The following is a 13,594-nucleotide window of genomic DNA, read 5'->3' on the forward strand; positions in this document are numbered from 1 at the left end:
TAAAGAGACAGCTGCATTCTCCACACACACAAAGTGCTTGGATCCAAGACTATCACATCACAGTTCGGTAGTCCTCCTGTAGCAACAGATGCCGCAACCCCGACGCCTCTTTCCTTCCATGTAACATTACTGTTTTAATTAAAGAAAACAACCAGTTGGAGGAAGTTACTTTTCTGTGAAATGTAATGAAGATTTATTTTAGGGAGTGACCTTCACTGTATTAGCTCCAGCAGTAATCAGTAGAATTAATAGAATAATCAAATTATATACAAACTCATAAATCATTGTGAATGTGCTGTCAAAAGTTCAGCTATTAATGGGCTCCATTGTTTTGCAGCTGTATTTGAAATTGCAGCTGCCGATTCTTTGCTTTGATAGGAATTGAAATGGCATTTAAAGGCTAGAGATGATGGGGGGGAAGGGTGGGACTAATAGGCCGAAAATTTTCACAACTGTTAATTTAGCTGTAATGCAGTTTGATGTCAGCAGGGCAAAGTTGAAACGGAGTGCAGAGCAGGCGCGATCTTTCAGCGAAACCTGAATTATTGGCAGAGACAGTAGCTAGTTAATTAGAGGAGTATCAGTTTAAACGTCTGTCGTTTAGGGTTAATAGTATCAGAGTTACCTTGTACCTTGGTTTCCAGCCAAATCATCTCAGATACACACAAATAATGTAACAGATCAAGGAAAAAATAATCATCTTATTGGCATGATGGCTTTTCATATAGATTTCAGTTTCTTTCCCGTCCCATAAAGAACATTGGAGAATTAATTCCAAATGGCATCTTCTATCTGTTTTACAGACTTGTTGTACTTACCTACTGACAAGGCGCTCAGGGTGGTCTACTGTTTAGTGTAATAGCATGTCTTCAAACATACACAGAGCTTTGAAAAATTGCTTATTTGGGGGCAATGACTCTCAGAATCCCCTAGCGGCATGGCTGTGCAGGTGAGGGGATTCTGGGAGGGGTTGTTCACAAAACCCCCTTTTCCAAGCATCAAAAAGAAATGATAGAAATAGCAAAATGCTTAGGGCTGGAAGCAGAAAATAAGCAAAATCAAGTACTTGTTCTTAGATAATGTTCCATCACAGCTATGATGACCAAGCAGATTGGCCATAAGGAGAGGAGTCTTTTGACAGTTGTTCCCATACAGACCAATTTTTCCCTTCTTGCTATCTTACTTCATTTAATGTAGACAGGTAAAAAGGACATTCATGGAGGTTGTTCTGGCAGAAGTGGTGGTGGTTGGTCCCAGTGGAGGATACCTTGCTGTCAAACTGCCCACTGTGCAGCCAAATCTGTGCGCCATACAACCAACCAACATGATGCTCTATTAGATGTCTTTATTACAAGTGGAGATCCACTGGAGATCCAAATAATGACTACAGGAGTGAAGGGGGATTTTTTTCTTGGACTGCAAGTCCCATCATACCTCAACAGCAGCTATGGCAACCAGACCTGATTGGAGTTGCAATCTAACAGTGTCTGAAGGGCCACAAATTGCCCGACCCTTAGATTAGAATGGCTTGATAGAAGTAGTAGGAGTTTGGTTAGAGCTTGGGAAAGTTACCTTTTTGGACTGTAGCTCCCAGAGTCCTCATGGTAGGTGGCCTGAGCTGAGGTTGGTCTGGTTACAGAAGCAGTAGCAACTGCTTGCTTAATTTCGATTCTCAGCTTCAGCAACTTGATCTGCTTTCTTTAAAGCCCTGTTGTTAAAAAATTCAAATTAAAAAATACAAGTTCAATTTATTGATTCAGCTGGATGCAGCAGAAAAAAATCCTTTCAGACTAAATTAATTGAAAAAGTGGCCATGTGTTGTTTCTCCTGTTGTTGTTAGATCATCATTTGGTGTTTTATCCTTCCTGACAAACATTTATCTAATAAATATGTCTGTTTAGCTTGATATGTTGAATTGCAAAGCGCCCTGTCTGCAGTTATGCAAACAAACAAGTCTAATTGATCTACCTTTGAAAATATTTACTCTTTTTATTTTATTTTCGTTAAGAAAAACATTTGGACTTCCTCTTGGTTTCAACGCTTCTCGATTTCTCTGGTGTTCTCCCTTGCGTATTTCTTCATAGCTTTTAACTCACTGAGTTTTTGCATTTGATGACCTTTCTTTAAATTGAGAGAGAACCTTTTATTAAAAACACACACACAAAGGCAACACTCAGGCATCTGCCATTGTCTTTTATCGCTTGTGAATGGATCTGATTTTTGTTGTCAAGCTATAGGCACATGGATGGGGAAGTAGTTGCGTAAGCATACTGTTATCAAGCTGGGAAAGCGTAAAGGCAGCTGGATTTTGGTGCTAAAGAATAGAGCAAAAATATTATTCTTGCATGGTACCTAGGCTTTTGCAGTACCATGTTTTATATACAGATACTGTGTATATGACTCCACCTGATGCATCAAAAGAGGCAGCATTAAAAGGCGCAGAGGGAATAGCAGCTAAATATGAACAAGGAGAAGATGCCGAGGCCTAATGCTCTGCCTTAAGGTTAGTAGACTCATGCCTGGAGATTTTGTTTCGTTTAGTCAGTATATGAAGTTAAGATGACTGCTCAGCTTCATTAAAAAAAATAGTACAGTGGTACCCCGGGATACGAAATACCCACGTTACGAAATTTCCGGGATACGAAAAAATCCCATAGGAAATAACTGTTCCGGGTTACGAAGGTTTTTTCGGGTTACGAAAAAATTTTTGGTGCTTTTCGGCGCTATTTCACACGAAATCTCGGCTTTTCCCCATTAGCGCCTATGGGTTTTCAGCTTGCGAAGGCTTTTCGGGTTACGAAAGCGGCGGCGGAACGAATTAATTTCGTAACCCGAGGTACCACTGTACTCCAGAAAAATCATAGGGAGCAGGATTCGTCTCTTCTGTTCATGGTAGACTATTATACTAGGAGTTTGGAAATCCAAGTTCAGGTTCTGCTTTACTGCTGAAGCTCAGTGGCTGACCTTGGGCCAACTGCTATTTCTCAGCACAATCTACCTCACTGGGTTGTTGTGAGGACAAAAACAGGGGAGGAGAAAACTGCGTACACTGTTTTGAGTGAGGACAAATGGGACAAATAAATAAATAAAAGCTGAAAGATACTATGTTTGTTGGATCTGACAGGTGCTGTGCTTGGCTACATAGTCCCATTCCAGTCCTCTCAACAGGCTGTACTTGAAATTTAAATACTTGAAGGGATGTCATATTGAGGAGGGAGCTAGCTTGCTTTCTGCTGCTCCAGAGACTAGGACCCAGAGCAATGGATGCAAACTGCAGGAAAAGAGATTCCAGCTCAACATTAGGAGGAACTTCCTGACAGTAAAGGCTGTTCAACAGTGAAACACACTCTTTCCTTGGAGTGTAGTGGAATCTCCTTCCTTGGAGGTCTTCAAACGGAGGCTGGATGGCCATCTGTCAGGGATGCTTTGATTGAGATTTCCTGCATGGCAGGAGGTTGGACTGGATGGCACTTGCGGTCTCTTCCAACTCTATGATTCTATGATTCTAAGTCTCTTTTCTGCACCAAAAAGATATGCTAACAGCTTCCTTATCCATCTCTGGTGCTGCAGGAGGAATTGGACTGTAGCATTTTTCAAGACAACCAGCTAGAGACCCTATGTGCAAACTAGGCTTTATGATCTATATGACAACTTAATGATTGACTAATATCTGGGACTATTTATTGCATGTATGTTTAAATATTGACATCAGACCAGTATTTATATATACACTAGTGGTCCAAAGTCTGTTACATTATGGCTCCTAAGAGGAAAATGTAGACCTGCCATTAAAACTTTGCACAGATAATATTGCTCAGGTCTTTTCTGACTTGGATGCCATAGTAGATACAGTCCTAGAGGATTTCACCTTGGCCCCTGGTTGTCCAATAAGAATGGATTCTTTTCCATCTGTATAGTCTGAGGATGTGGACAGGATCCTGGGAGAAGTGAGAGTCACTGCATGTCTATTAGATCCCTGCCCTTCTTGATTTATTAAAAAGGAATGAAGGGAGTTGTCAATACCTCCTTACAACAAGGCAGGGTTCCAACATGCCTAAAAAAAGAAGTTGTGAGGCCTTTGTTGAAAACAACTTTTCATGGATCCCTGTGTAATGGATAACTATCAGCCAGTGATAGATTTTGGGCAAGGTAATAGCATGTGTGGTTGCCTCCTAGCTCCAAGGATTTCTGGATGGAACAAGATTGGTTTGATGCATTTCAGTCTGGTTTTGGGTTTGATTATGCGATGGAGACAGTGTTGGTTTCCTTGGTGGATGACTTACACCATGAACTAGATGGGGAGTGTGTTGCTATTGGTTCTGATGGACCTGGTTCTGCGATTTTCAGTACCACTCATCGTATTCATTTGAGCTTCCTTTCTGGGATGAGACCTGAAGACCCCATTACTCTCTAAAGAGGAGAACACAGAAGGTAGTGCCTGGGGCCTCTTGTTTGACTCCCTGTTCATTGGTTTGTGGGATCCCTCGGGGCTCAGAACTTTCCCTCTTGCTATTTAATATCTTCGTGAAACCACTGGAAGAGGATTTCCAGAAGTTTACGTTTTGGTGTCACCAGTATGCTGATGATACCCAACTGTTTCTCTTTTCCACCTTACTCCAAGAATGCTGATTCTGTTCTAAACTGATCTTTGACATCAGTAATGGTTTGGGTAAGGGCAAACAAATTGAAGCTGGATCTAGACAAAACAGAGGTAGTCCTGGTCTGTTGATAGGCAGATCAGGGAATAGAGATACAGCATCCCTTGGAAGAGGTACACTCATGGACTCAACCTTGAACGTGGAAGCCCAGGTTTCTGCAGGTGACCAGGAGTGTCTTTGCACATTTAAAACTTGTGTGTCAACTGCACCCATTCCTGGAGACATCCTACCTGGCTACAGTGACACATGCCTTCTTTACATGCCATTTGGAAAACTGTAATATGATCTATGTGGGGCTGCATTTGAAGAGTGTTTGAAAACTTCATTTGGTACAAAGAGTATTAATTGGGACTGGTTATAGAGATCATACAATGCCCTGTTAAAATAGCCCCACTACCTGCAAATTTATTGCCAGGCACAATTCAAAGTAGTGGTCATGGCCTATAAAGCCCTATATGGCTCAGGTCCAGGCTATCTGATAGGCCATATCTCCAAATATACATCTGCCTGGACTCTGAGGTCCACAGGGAAGCCCTTATCTTAGACCTTCCAGCTTCACAGGTACGGTTGATGGAAACATGAGAGAAGGCCTTTTAGAGGCTGCTCCTACCCTTTTCTGTATGTTTTTAATTTGATTCTTAGTTTAATTCAATTTTAATATGGTTTTTGTATGTATTTAATTGTAATCTTTGTTAATGTATAAGCCTCCTTGAGTCCCAGTCTTGGGACTTAAATTTCATACCATAATAATACATACTATTAGTATTTACTTTTATTGCCTTCTGATATGCCATTTGAAGTATGTTTCTGATTGTGGGTGAAACATTGTGTCCTGGATAGCCTTGACAAATGTGACAACAAACATTTAACCACAGTTAAGGTAGAGAGACAAAAGCTCCCAAAGAAGGGGAGGGCTGCAGAAGAATGAACATGCTGGGCAGGATTGGTACCCACTTCTGTTAAACATGGTTAGCAAGGAGCCAGCATCACTTTAGCACTCTCCCAGTGAAAGTTCTCTTTTTGTTTAATAAAATAGCTTTTTAAGTGAGATGATGTGACAAAAATTGTTTCTGATCTAATAGGTTTTTATGGTTAATTGACCTGTATTGTCACACTGAGTTCCTTTTTTAAAAAAAGAAGTCAGATGAGATGTAAATTGACTCTTGCAATGCAGTTTTTATGCATATTTACTTAGCAGCACATGCCAGTGGCTTTGTTTATTCACATCATGATTTATTAAACCAGGATTCCTGGTTTAAAGTGACACCCAAAAATACTGATGGTGTTAATTGTGGAGTTCATCTGGGGAGAGCCTTAATCGATGGCTTTTTTAGATACCTTTCCTGCTTTGTTGTTTTATAGTTTTAAATAAATGATTTTCATCTGCCTTGTTTAACAGAAAAATGGCAAATAGAATTGAAATCCATTAAATATAATTCCTCATTTGTTTTTGTTTTTAACTTTGGGATGTGTTTTTAACTTTAGGATGTGTGCTGTATTTGGTGGTATCTATTGCCTCCGCCACTCTGTCCAGTGCCTTGTTGTGGACAAAGAAACGAGAAGGTAAGGACTGCAAGAAATAACCTTTTCTCCTCTTTAAATACATGAAACCACAAGATGAAAAATGCCGGAGTCAATTTTTTAAAAATGGTTCTTCAAAGATCTTCCTTGGTATTAATAACACATCAACCTTGATTAAAAGTAATTTGTGTATAGGTCCTCCAGAACAAGGAAAGTGGGTTTAGAATATAGAAACTAAATTAATTTCCCTGCGATATTACTGCAGCCTCCTGATCATCCAAGCTTGGAAGACAAATCATTTCAGTTGCCGGGGGTCTGGTGATGAGTGATGTTAGTTTTCCTTGTGGCCTTACCTACTCTAATTGATTTTCATCAGATGACAACAAAGCCCTCTGTTATTGCATTTTTAAAAATGAAGCTCACCTAAAGACTCATCAGATTAATCTTTGCTGATAATGCATGTCACTCTAAGAGAAAGGACTTTAATGAGTTTTTAGGTAGATTGTTGTCATAAACTATGCTGCCCTCTTACCCTAGGATGAATTCTTTTTACAACAGTATCAGGCCTCTGGGCAACTTCGTAAAGTTGGAACAAAATCGGCTCTAGTTTTGTTGCTACTGAATCCACACATCTGAGTGAGCATTGCAACAATTGTCTGCATAAATTTCCAGGAAGGTAGCTATTGTAAAAATAGCAAAGGGTCTTGTGGCACTTTAAATGCTAACATATTTTATTTAGTGAAATATTATTATTATCATCATTATTATTATTATTATACTTTATTTATATAGCGCTGTAGATTTACATAGCACTGTACATACAAACAATAAAATCGATAAAAATGAAACCTGCCAATGGCTTACATTCTACAAAATACATATAAAAAAGAGATAATAATACAAGATAGAATTAGATAAAAAATAAGCAGGCAACAAATTAAAATCATCAAATATCACGTTAGTAAAATCTAACTTTGGGCTGTAGTATATGAAAACTTAACACCAAATAACACTGGTTAGTATTACAGGTGCCACAAAAAAGTTTTGGTAAGTTTTCTACCTGGACTGAACATAGGGTGAAATGCTCTTTAAAGACTTTTTGATATGCTACAAGACACTCTTGCTGTATTGTTCTCTTATTAAGCAAGACCAACCCATGAATTATGTTTAGCTTCACAGTCCCTCAGCAATAATCATTTATTGCATATTGCAAGTCTAAAATTCAATTTCAGACACATTCCCAGGGCTAAATCCCAGGCAAAAGGGTAGACCAAAAAATACTAGCATATACCTGTATGAACTGAAAGCATCCCTTGCTAGTAACTAAATCACAGAAATGGCATTTCTAAAAATCATGTTTAAAAAACATCTTAGACCTTGGAATAGCAAGTATCAAATTGATTCAATACTGTTAAATGTTGGAAATTGGAAATTGTTAATTCACTACTACAAACACTATTATTTAAATAATTTAATTGAATAAGTTATTGTTAATTAATTCATTAATGTCTCAGTCACTGTTGGGCCAAAATATGAGACCTATAGAAGATGGCAGAGAGGTTTTCAGCGCTGACCTTAGGGAAGCCATTTTGTTGTTGTCTTCATCAATATGTCTTTTTTTTTTTAAATCCTTTTAACATTGCCTTACTCCAACACAGACTTTTTTCCTGATTGAAAAAGCCTATTATAGGATTATTGCCAGGGAAAAGTGAGAGTCCAACACATCATAGAACCGTCAGGTTGGGAAAGACTCTCCCAAATCACAAGGTCTCATTATCTCTTTTTCTGTCTCCATTCCTTCCAATATTAAAATCATTCTTCCAATGTCTCATTTTTTAAAGCTTAATAAGGAATGTTTGTTTATTTATTTTTATTTGCTTATTTAATTTCAGCTTCATAGCACAGATCCATCAGAAATAAAGCAATAAGCGGATAGCTACAAAGATTAGTCAGCAAATCAATAGTGAAAAATTCTTAACTGAAATTTTTGAGTCTCTGAGACAAATTTTCTGCACAACTGAATCATTCCTTGCATACTTTCTGCTTTCTCACTGCCAATCAAGAACTGTGATCTACAAATACCAGTGGCAGAGCACATGACTTGCATGAAAGACCCAGTGTTCCCAAATTCAATCTGTGGCATGTTCAGTCAAATATCTAACAAGCCAATTCTTTTGTGCACCTATCTTACCTTAAGTAGATAATTAAAAGGGTGTGGGTAAAAAGGATGGATGGGGAAAATAGGAAGCAGAAAGAGAAGGAAATGGGGGGTTGAGCAAAACGTTTTACTTAATTATCCAAGTGAATAGCACTGAATAGGATATAAAAAGATTCAGTGCAGCTTGCCACAAATAATATTATACAGGGTTTTATGCCATCAAATAGAAACCAGTCCCTCATTTAATAAATAAAGAAGAAGTTTTGAGGCTAATTGAGAGAAAGAAGTTTTAGCATAAGCATTTTTAGATTCAGTCTACGTCCTCAGATGCAGACACATGTAAGACATGTACAAGTACAAGAGAAGGAGAGTTCTATCAGTTTCACTTTCTCCTACATTCACATGTTTTAAAACCTCAATTTCTTTCCTTTACAGAGAGCAGTGTAAAACTAATGAGTGAAGAACTGTATACATTATTCTCTTTTACCATATTTACATGCCTTTGATGGGAACCTACATCCAAATTACTTTGACCATGTTGGCATATTAATCTACAGTAATAAACAATAAACATGAAGACAGGAATACAGTGTACACACGCAAATGCAATCAGTTGACTTGAGAGTGAAAGCCTTTGCTGGGTGCACTGGGAAGCATTAGAGAGCATCTGATATGCACGCAAAATGTTCCAGGTGCAATCTCAAACATATCCAGGTAGGGATAAGAGAAGCTCCTTCTCCAAAACTCTGGAGATCCTCTGCCAGTCAGTGTAGTCCAAGTACACTTATGGTTATCGAATTGCAGATGACACCAAATTATCAGGGATGGCTAATACCCCAGAACAAATAGGATCAGAATTCAAAATGACCTTAACAGATTAGAGAATCAGGCCCAAACTAATAAGTTGAATTTCAAGAGGGAAAAATGTAACATACTACACTTAGACAGAAAAAAGGCAAGACTCAGATATAGGATGGGTGACGCTTGGCTTGACAACAGTACATGTGGAAGGGATCTAGAAGTCTTAGTGGACTACAGGCTGAACACAAGTCAGCAATATGATGGCAACAGCTAAAAAAGCCAATATGATCCTAAACTGCATCAATAGGAATGTGGTATCTAGGTTGAGGGAAGTAACAGTGATGCTCTGTTCTCCCATGATCCCCAAGATGCACTGGACTACAACTCCCATGATCCCCAGCCAGCTAGTTGGGATTCCAGGAAGCTCTAGTTTAACACATGTGGAGAACATCAAGTTGGGGGATGCTGGGGCAGACAGTGCTGAACTATCTGGGCCAATGATTTGACTCAGACAGGGTAAGGCAGCTTTCAGTGTTGGAGTTTCCATGGTCATAAGAAACTGTTGAGTCAGGCATATAGTTGCTGGATAGACTTAAGTGTCTCCATCTCATATTTATCTCTCCAAGTCACAGAGCTCTGAATTGTTATAGATGATGTTTATGTCCTCCACCAAGTGTGTTTTCTGCTTTTATATCTTGAAAAAAAGAATGCTGAGGGGGGAAACTGAAGAAAAGCAAAATTTACAGACACATACCTCTTTTAGTTAAAATAAGAAGTTTTTTTCCTAATGCTTTTGGATAGCCATCAAATTTGTTGTCAGCTTTCTTCACAAATGAGAATCTCTTCATGACTTTTGCCTTTAGGGGAATGAAAATTGAATTTCCCTCCCTATTAGCTTCCTTTCCTTTTTTAATTTTGCCTCACTGTTCCTTTATGCCATGTAGATCTTGCTTATGCAGCTTCACTTGATAAGATTTAAGGTATTTTAATTTACATCTGTATATTTTGAGTGGGAGTTACATTAAAAATAATTGCTCGTGTTTTACTTGGAGTACAGTTTTAAGTGCGTTTTCAGTGAAACAGTCCCGGCCCCAACTGAAAAGATGTGACAAATGTAAATTTATATTTCCATAATAAAAAAAAGATATAGCAAACACTGTAATTTACATATCTTTCCTGAAATATTGCATACTGGCTTTGTCAGTGCTGGTAAGTCCATTTCAAGGATGTCGCCCTTAGTCCATTAGTTTGGATAATGAGCCCTATAAAGTACATTTATAACTGGTGGCACTTGGCAAGGAGATGGATTCTAATTTTCATCCTTTTATCTAGACACATTGAAGAAGGTCAATGGAGGGTTCTGTGTGATTCATTGTCCTAACACATATCAGATGACAGAGACCTGATAATGTCATTGCATAAGTGTTTTCCTTATTTGAACATGGCACTTGAAAGAAGTCTTCTGCTGATCATCCTTTTTTTGACGGAAAAGTAGAAACTGGTATTAAAAGGCATGTGTGCATTCCCTCGCTTTCTCTCTCTGCCTCTGGTTTTGGGGCAAGAGCTTAACAAACGGCTGAGTGCTAGCCATAACAAGTCAGGAAAATAATAATAAAAAGCGAGTTGTCTGCTTAGTGTGGTGTGAGAGAGAGAGCTTCCTTTTGAATGCTCAATGTGACATTTAATCAACCTTTTCCCCCCTCCCACCAGAATGTTCAGAGAGAGGGGAGAAATTGTTTCACAAACAATAGCAAAGGTTATAATTAGATACGCTCCGTGCCAGCTGGATCAGCTTGTTTTGTTAGCAGCGTTTGAATGGGAGCAACTTCAGAATGAATCCAGATTGGCGTGGGTAAATAAGAAGAATACTTTTGCATTGCAAGCCACATAGATGCCCTGCGTGTCTTCAGTTTTCCATTCAGCTCCATTTACATTACCTTTAACTAATATAATTTGTTTTAATGATTACATTTGCTTATGTAGCGAAAAGAGCACAAGCCAGACACAAGAGGGAGATCTCAGCACCATTTGAAGTGTGCAGCGATACAAGAAATCACGAGAAAGAAAGGTTAGGGAAGGAACGGAAAACACTGTGCCGAGGACAGAAATTGTTCACTGACCACGACTGCTGATAGACTAGGGAAGAAAAATAGAAAACTTGAGTGGGATGCAAATTGGAATAGAAGAGGAGGGCCCTGCCTGCCTATGTTCCCCACTGCAACATTTTGTTATGTGTCTCTTTTGTATTTCTGTGTTCATGTTCCACTCTTCTTTCAGACAGTGAAGGTTACAAGAAGAAGGGTACAGAATTACACAAAACATAATTAAAAGTATAAACTGCAAATGGCATATGTATAATAGAATGTTTTAAAAACTTCCAAGACCTAGATGATCAAAATTATTGTCGCTTGGCAGAGCCACCACAGATGTTGGGTCACTAGAAGGGAGTCTCACCATTTGGCCTTCACCTTATCTCAAATGAGGGAAGAATCCAGAAAGGAGCCTTCACTGATGACGGCACGCATGTAGACTTGCAATAGAGTAACAATTGGCATGCAGGTTTTTAGAGTTGGTCCTACTCCAAATACTTTGCTTTAAGGGATCCTTGGAAGAAGGCCTTGTGTGTTGGGTGCCCTGGGCAGATGTCTGTGTTTGTTGTGACAAGTTGGCCTCCCTGTACACCTCAACACCAGAGCCAGGTATTTGGACTTTCCTGGTTCTGTGAAGAGTAACACCAGATGCTTTGTGCAATCTGTGCTGCTATCCATAGAGCCTATTTGTCTTTCTCTCAAAGCTTCTCCTCTTGCTTTAGGCAGTGGGAAGACGGGCTCTTCATAAATATGACTAATAGTAAAATGACATTTTGCTAATTATGCCATGTCTTTTTGTCTTCTTTTTTAAAAGGTGTAAAGCTGTTATAGATCATTTTGGTCAGAGAATAAGTGCCAACTACTTTGTTGTGGAAGACAGTTACCTTTCAGAGGAAATATGTGCACATGTGTCTTACAGGTAGGTATCAAGGAAGGAGGGGGGAATAACTAACAGCATCTCTTGTTGGTGTCCACACGGAAGCATCGTCATCATCATCATTTACCAGAAGTCAGTGTAGTTTGTTGAGATCGACAGGGTTGAATCTAGGATTGCAGCTTAATAAATAAAATTGTGTTTATGCCTTTCTGTCACCCATAAAGATTTCAGCTGCCCATCCTGTCTCAGCAGTTCTCACATTCAGCCATTTGGATTGTGGTAAAATTAGTGCAGTGTAAGCACTGGCAATTCCGTTCCTTCCACTGGTACTCATGTGAGATGTGGCACTTCCCTCTGTGTTATGTGCTGTCTTCACCTTTGAAAGTCAGACACAATTGTATTGAAAGAACCAGGTGGTGTCTGCTGGCTGGACAATGTTCCTTTTTTAATACTATGATCCTCACAATTCCCACTTCTGGTACTTTTGCTATGCTAGCTGGGGGATTCTGGGCATTGTGGTCCAAACAGTAACTTTGCTGAGCTCTTGTAAAGTCAATTACAATATTAAATTCTCTTTCATCCTCTAAGGCAGTTCTTCTCATGCTATCTTATGTGGGGGAATGGCAGTTATTCTTTTCCAGTGTACCAGTGACTGGTACTAAATTGGTGTCCATTGGGTGCAGTTATTTCTTTCTTTCCTGGAAATTTGCCATGGACCAGCAGCCAATGGCTTAGGGGCCAGCACTGGTCCACAGATCCCTGCTTGCAATAGCACTGCTGTAAGGGAACTGCATGTGGATAAGGCCACATCACATGAGACTCAGCTTGTATTTGAGTGTTCACACAAAGGTTGGAGCTGAGCCAAGACATAACATAGGTGATTAGCATCCTGATGTCTTTCTCAAATCATAAGCAAAGTGCAGAGCAACACTGGGGAAATGGAAGGCAGTTGAACCCCGTCTTTCCCTGTCTTTTCCACATGCCATTTCCCCAGATAGACGTACATACACATAGCTTTCTCTGGGCTGCTCTTCGCTCTGCTTTGAGTGGGGATGTGATTTAAGGTGATGAGGTAAATATTCATAGCATAGCTGTCTTTCCCCCTCTCAGTGAGGCTATTGCCGTGTGTACATGCCTGCAATTTCAGCCAGTGAAACTGAGTGGTAGAAAGGTTAAATACTCTCTCCTCCACCCTTTTTGGCAGCTGGTTTTCAACTTTGAAAAAGACATCAGGAAATCCAATCTCCCACATATCATCTGGTTTGGTTCTCTAAGTTCAAAACCCAATTTTCTCTTACCTGGAGAGGAAACAAATACCAGTATTTTGTGAGGAATGTAACCAGGGAATAGTCATCTGTTGTTTTTCCAATCAAGATCCTATATCTGTCACCTCCCTCCCTTGTGTATCATTGTCTTTTTATATCACATCAGTGTTCTTTGTGGCTTCTGTGTCCTTGTTCCGATGCAGGACAAGTAGCCCAGGAGAATA

The 13,594-nt window shown here is 39.4% G+C and overlaps 1 protein-coding gene across 1 annotated transcript in view; it reads left to right on the plus strand.

Annotated features, from left to right (window-relative positions):
- The window catches only part of CHM (CHM Rab escort protein), a 65,993-nt gene that overhangs the window by 33,297 nt on the left and 19,102 nt on the right, over positions 1-13,594 (plus strand). The window contains exons 9-10 of the mRNA XM_042479551.1: positions 6,144-6,221; positions 12,043-12,147. Of these exons, the coding sequence (XP_042335485.1) occupies positions 6,144-6,221; positions 12,043-12,147 (183 nt within the window). The remainder of the gene's footprint in view (positions 1-6,143; positions 6,222-12,042; positions 12,148-13,594) is intronic.

Source organism: Sceloporus undulatus, chromosome 7, assembly GCF_019175285.1.
Source record: "Sceloporus undulatus isolate JIND9_A2432 ecotype Alabama chromosome 7, SceUnd_v1.1, whole genome shotgun sequence".
Classification (NCBI taxonomy): domain Eukaryota; kingdom Metazoa; phylum Chordata; class Lepidosauria; order Squamata; family Phrynosomatidae; genus Sceloporus; species Sceloporus undulatus.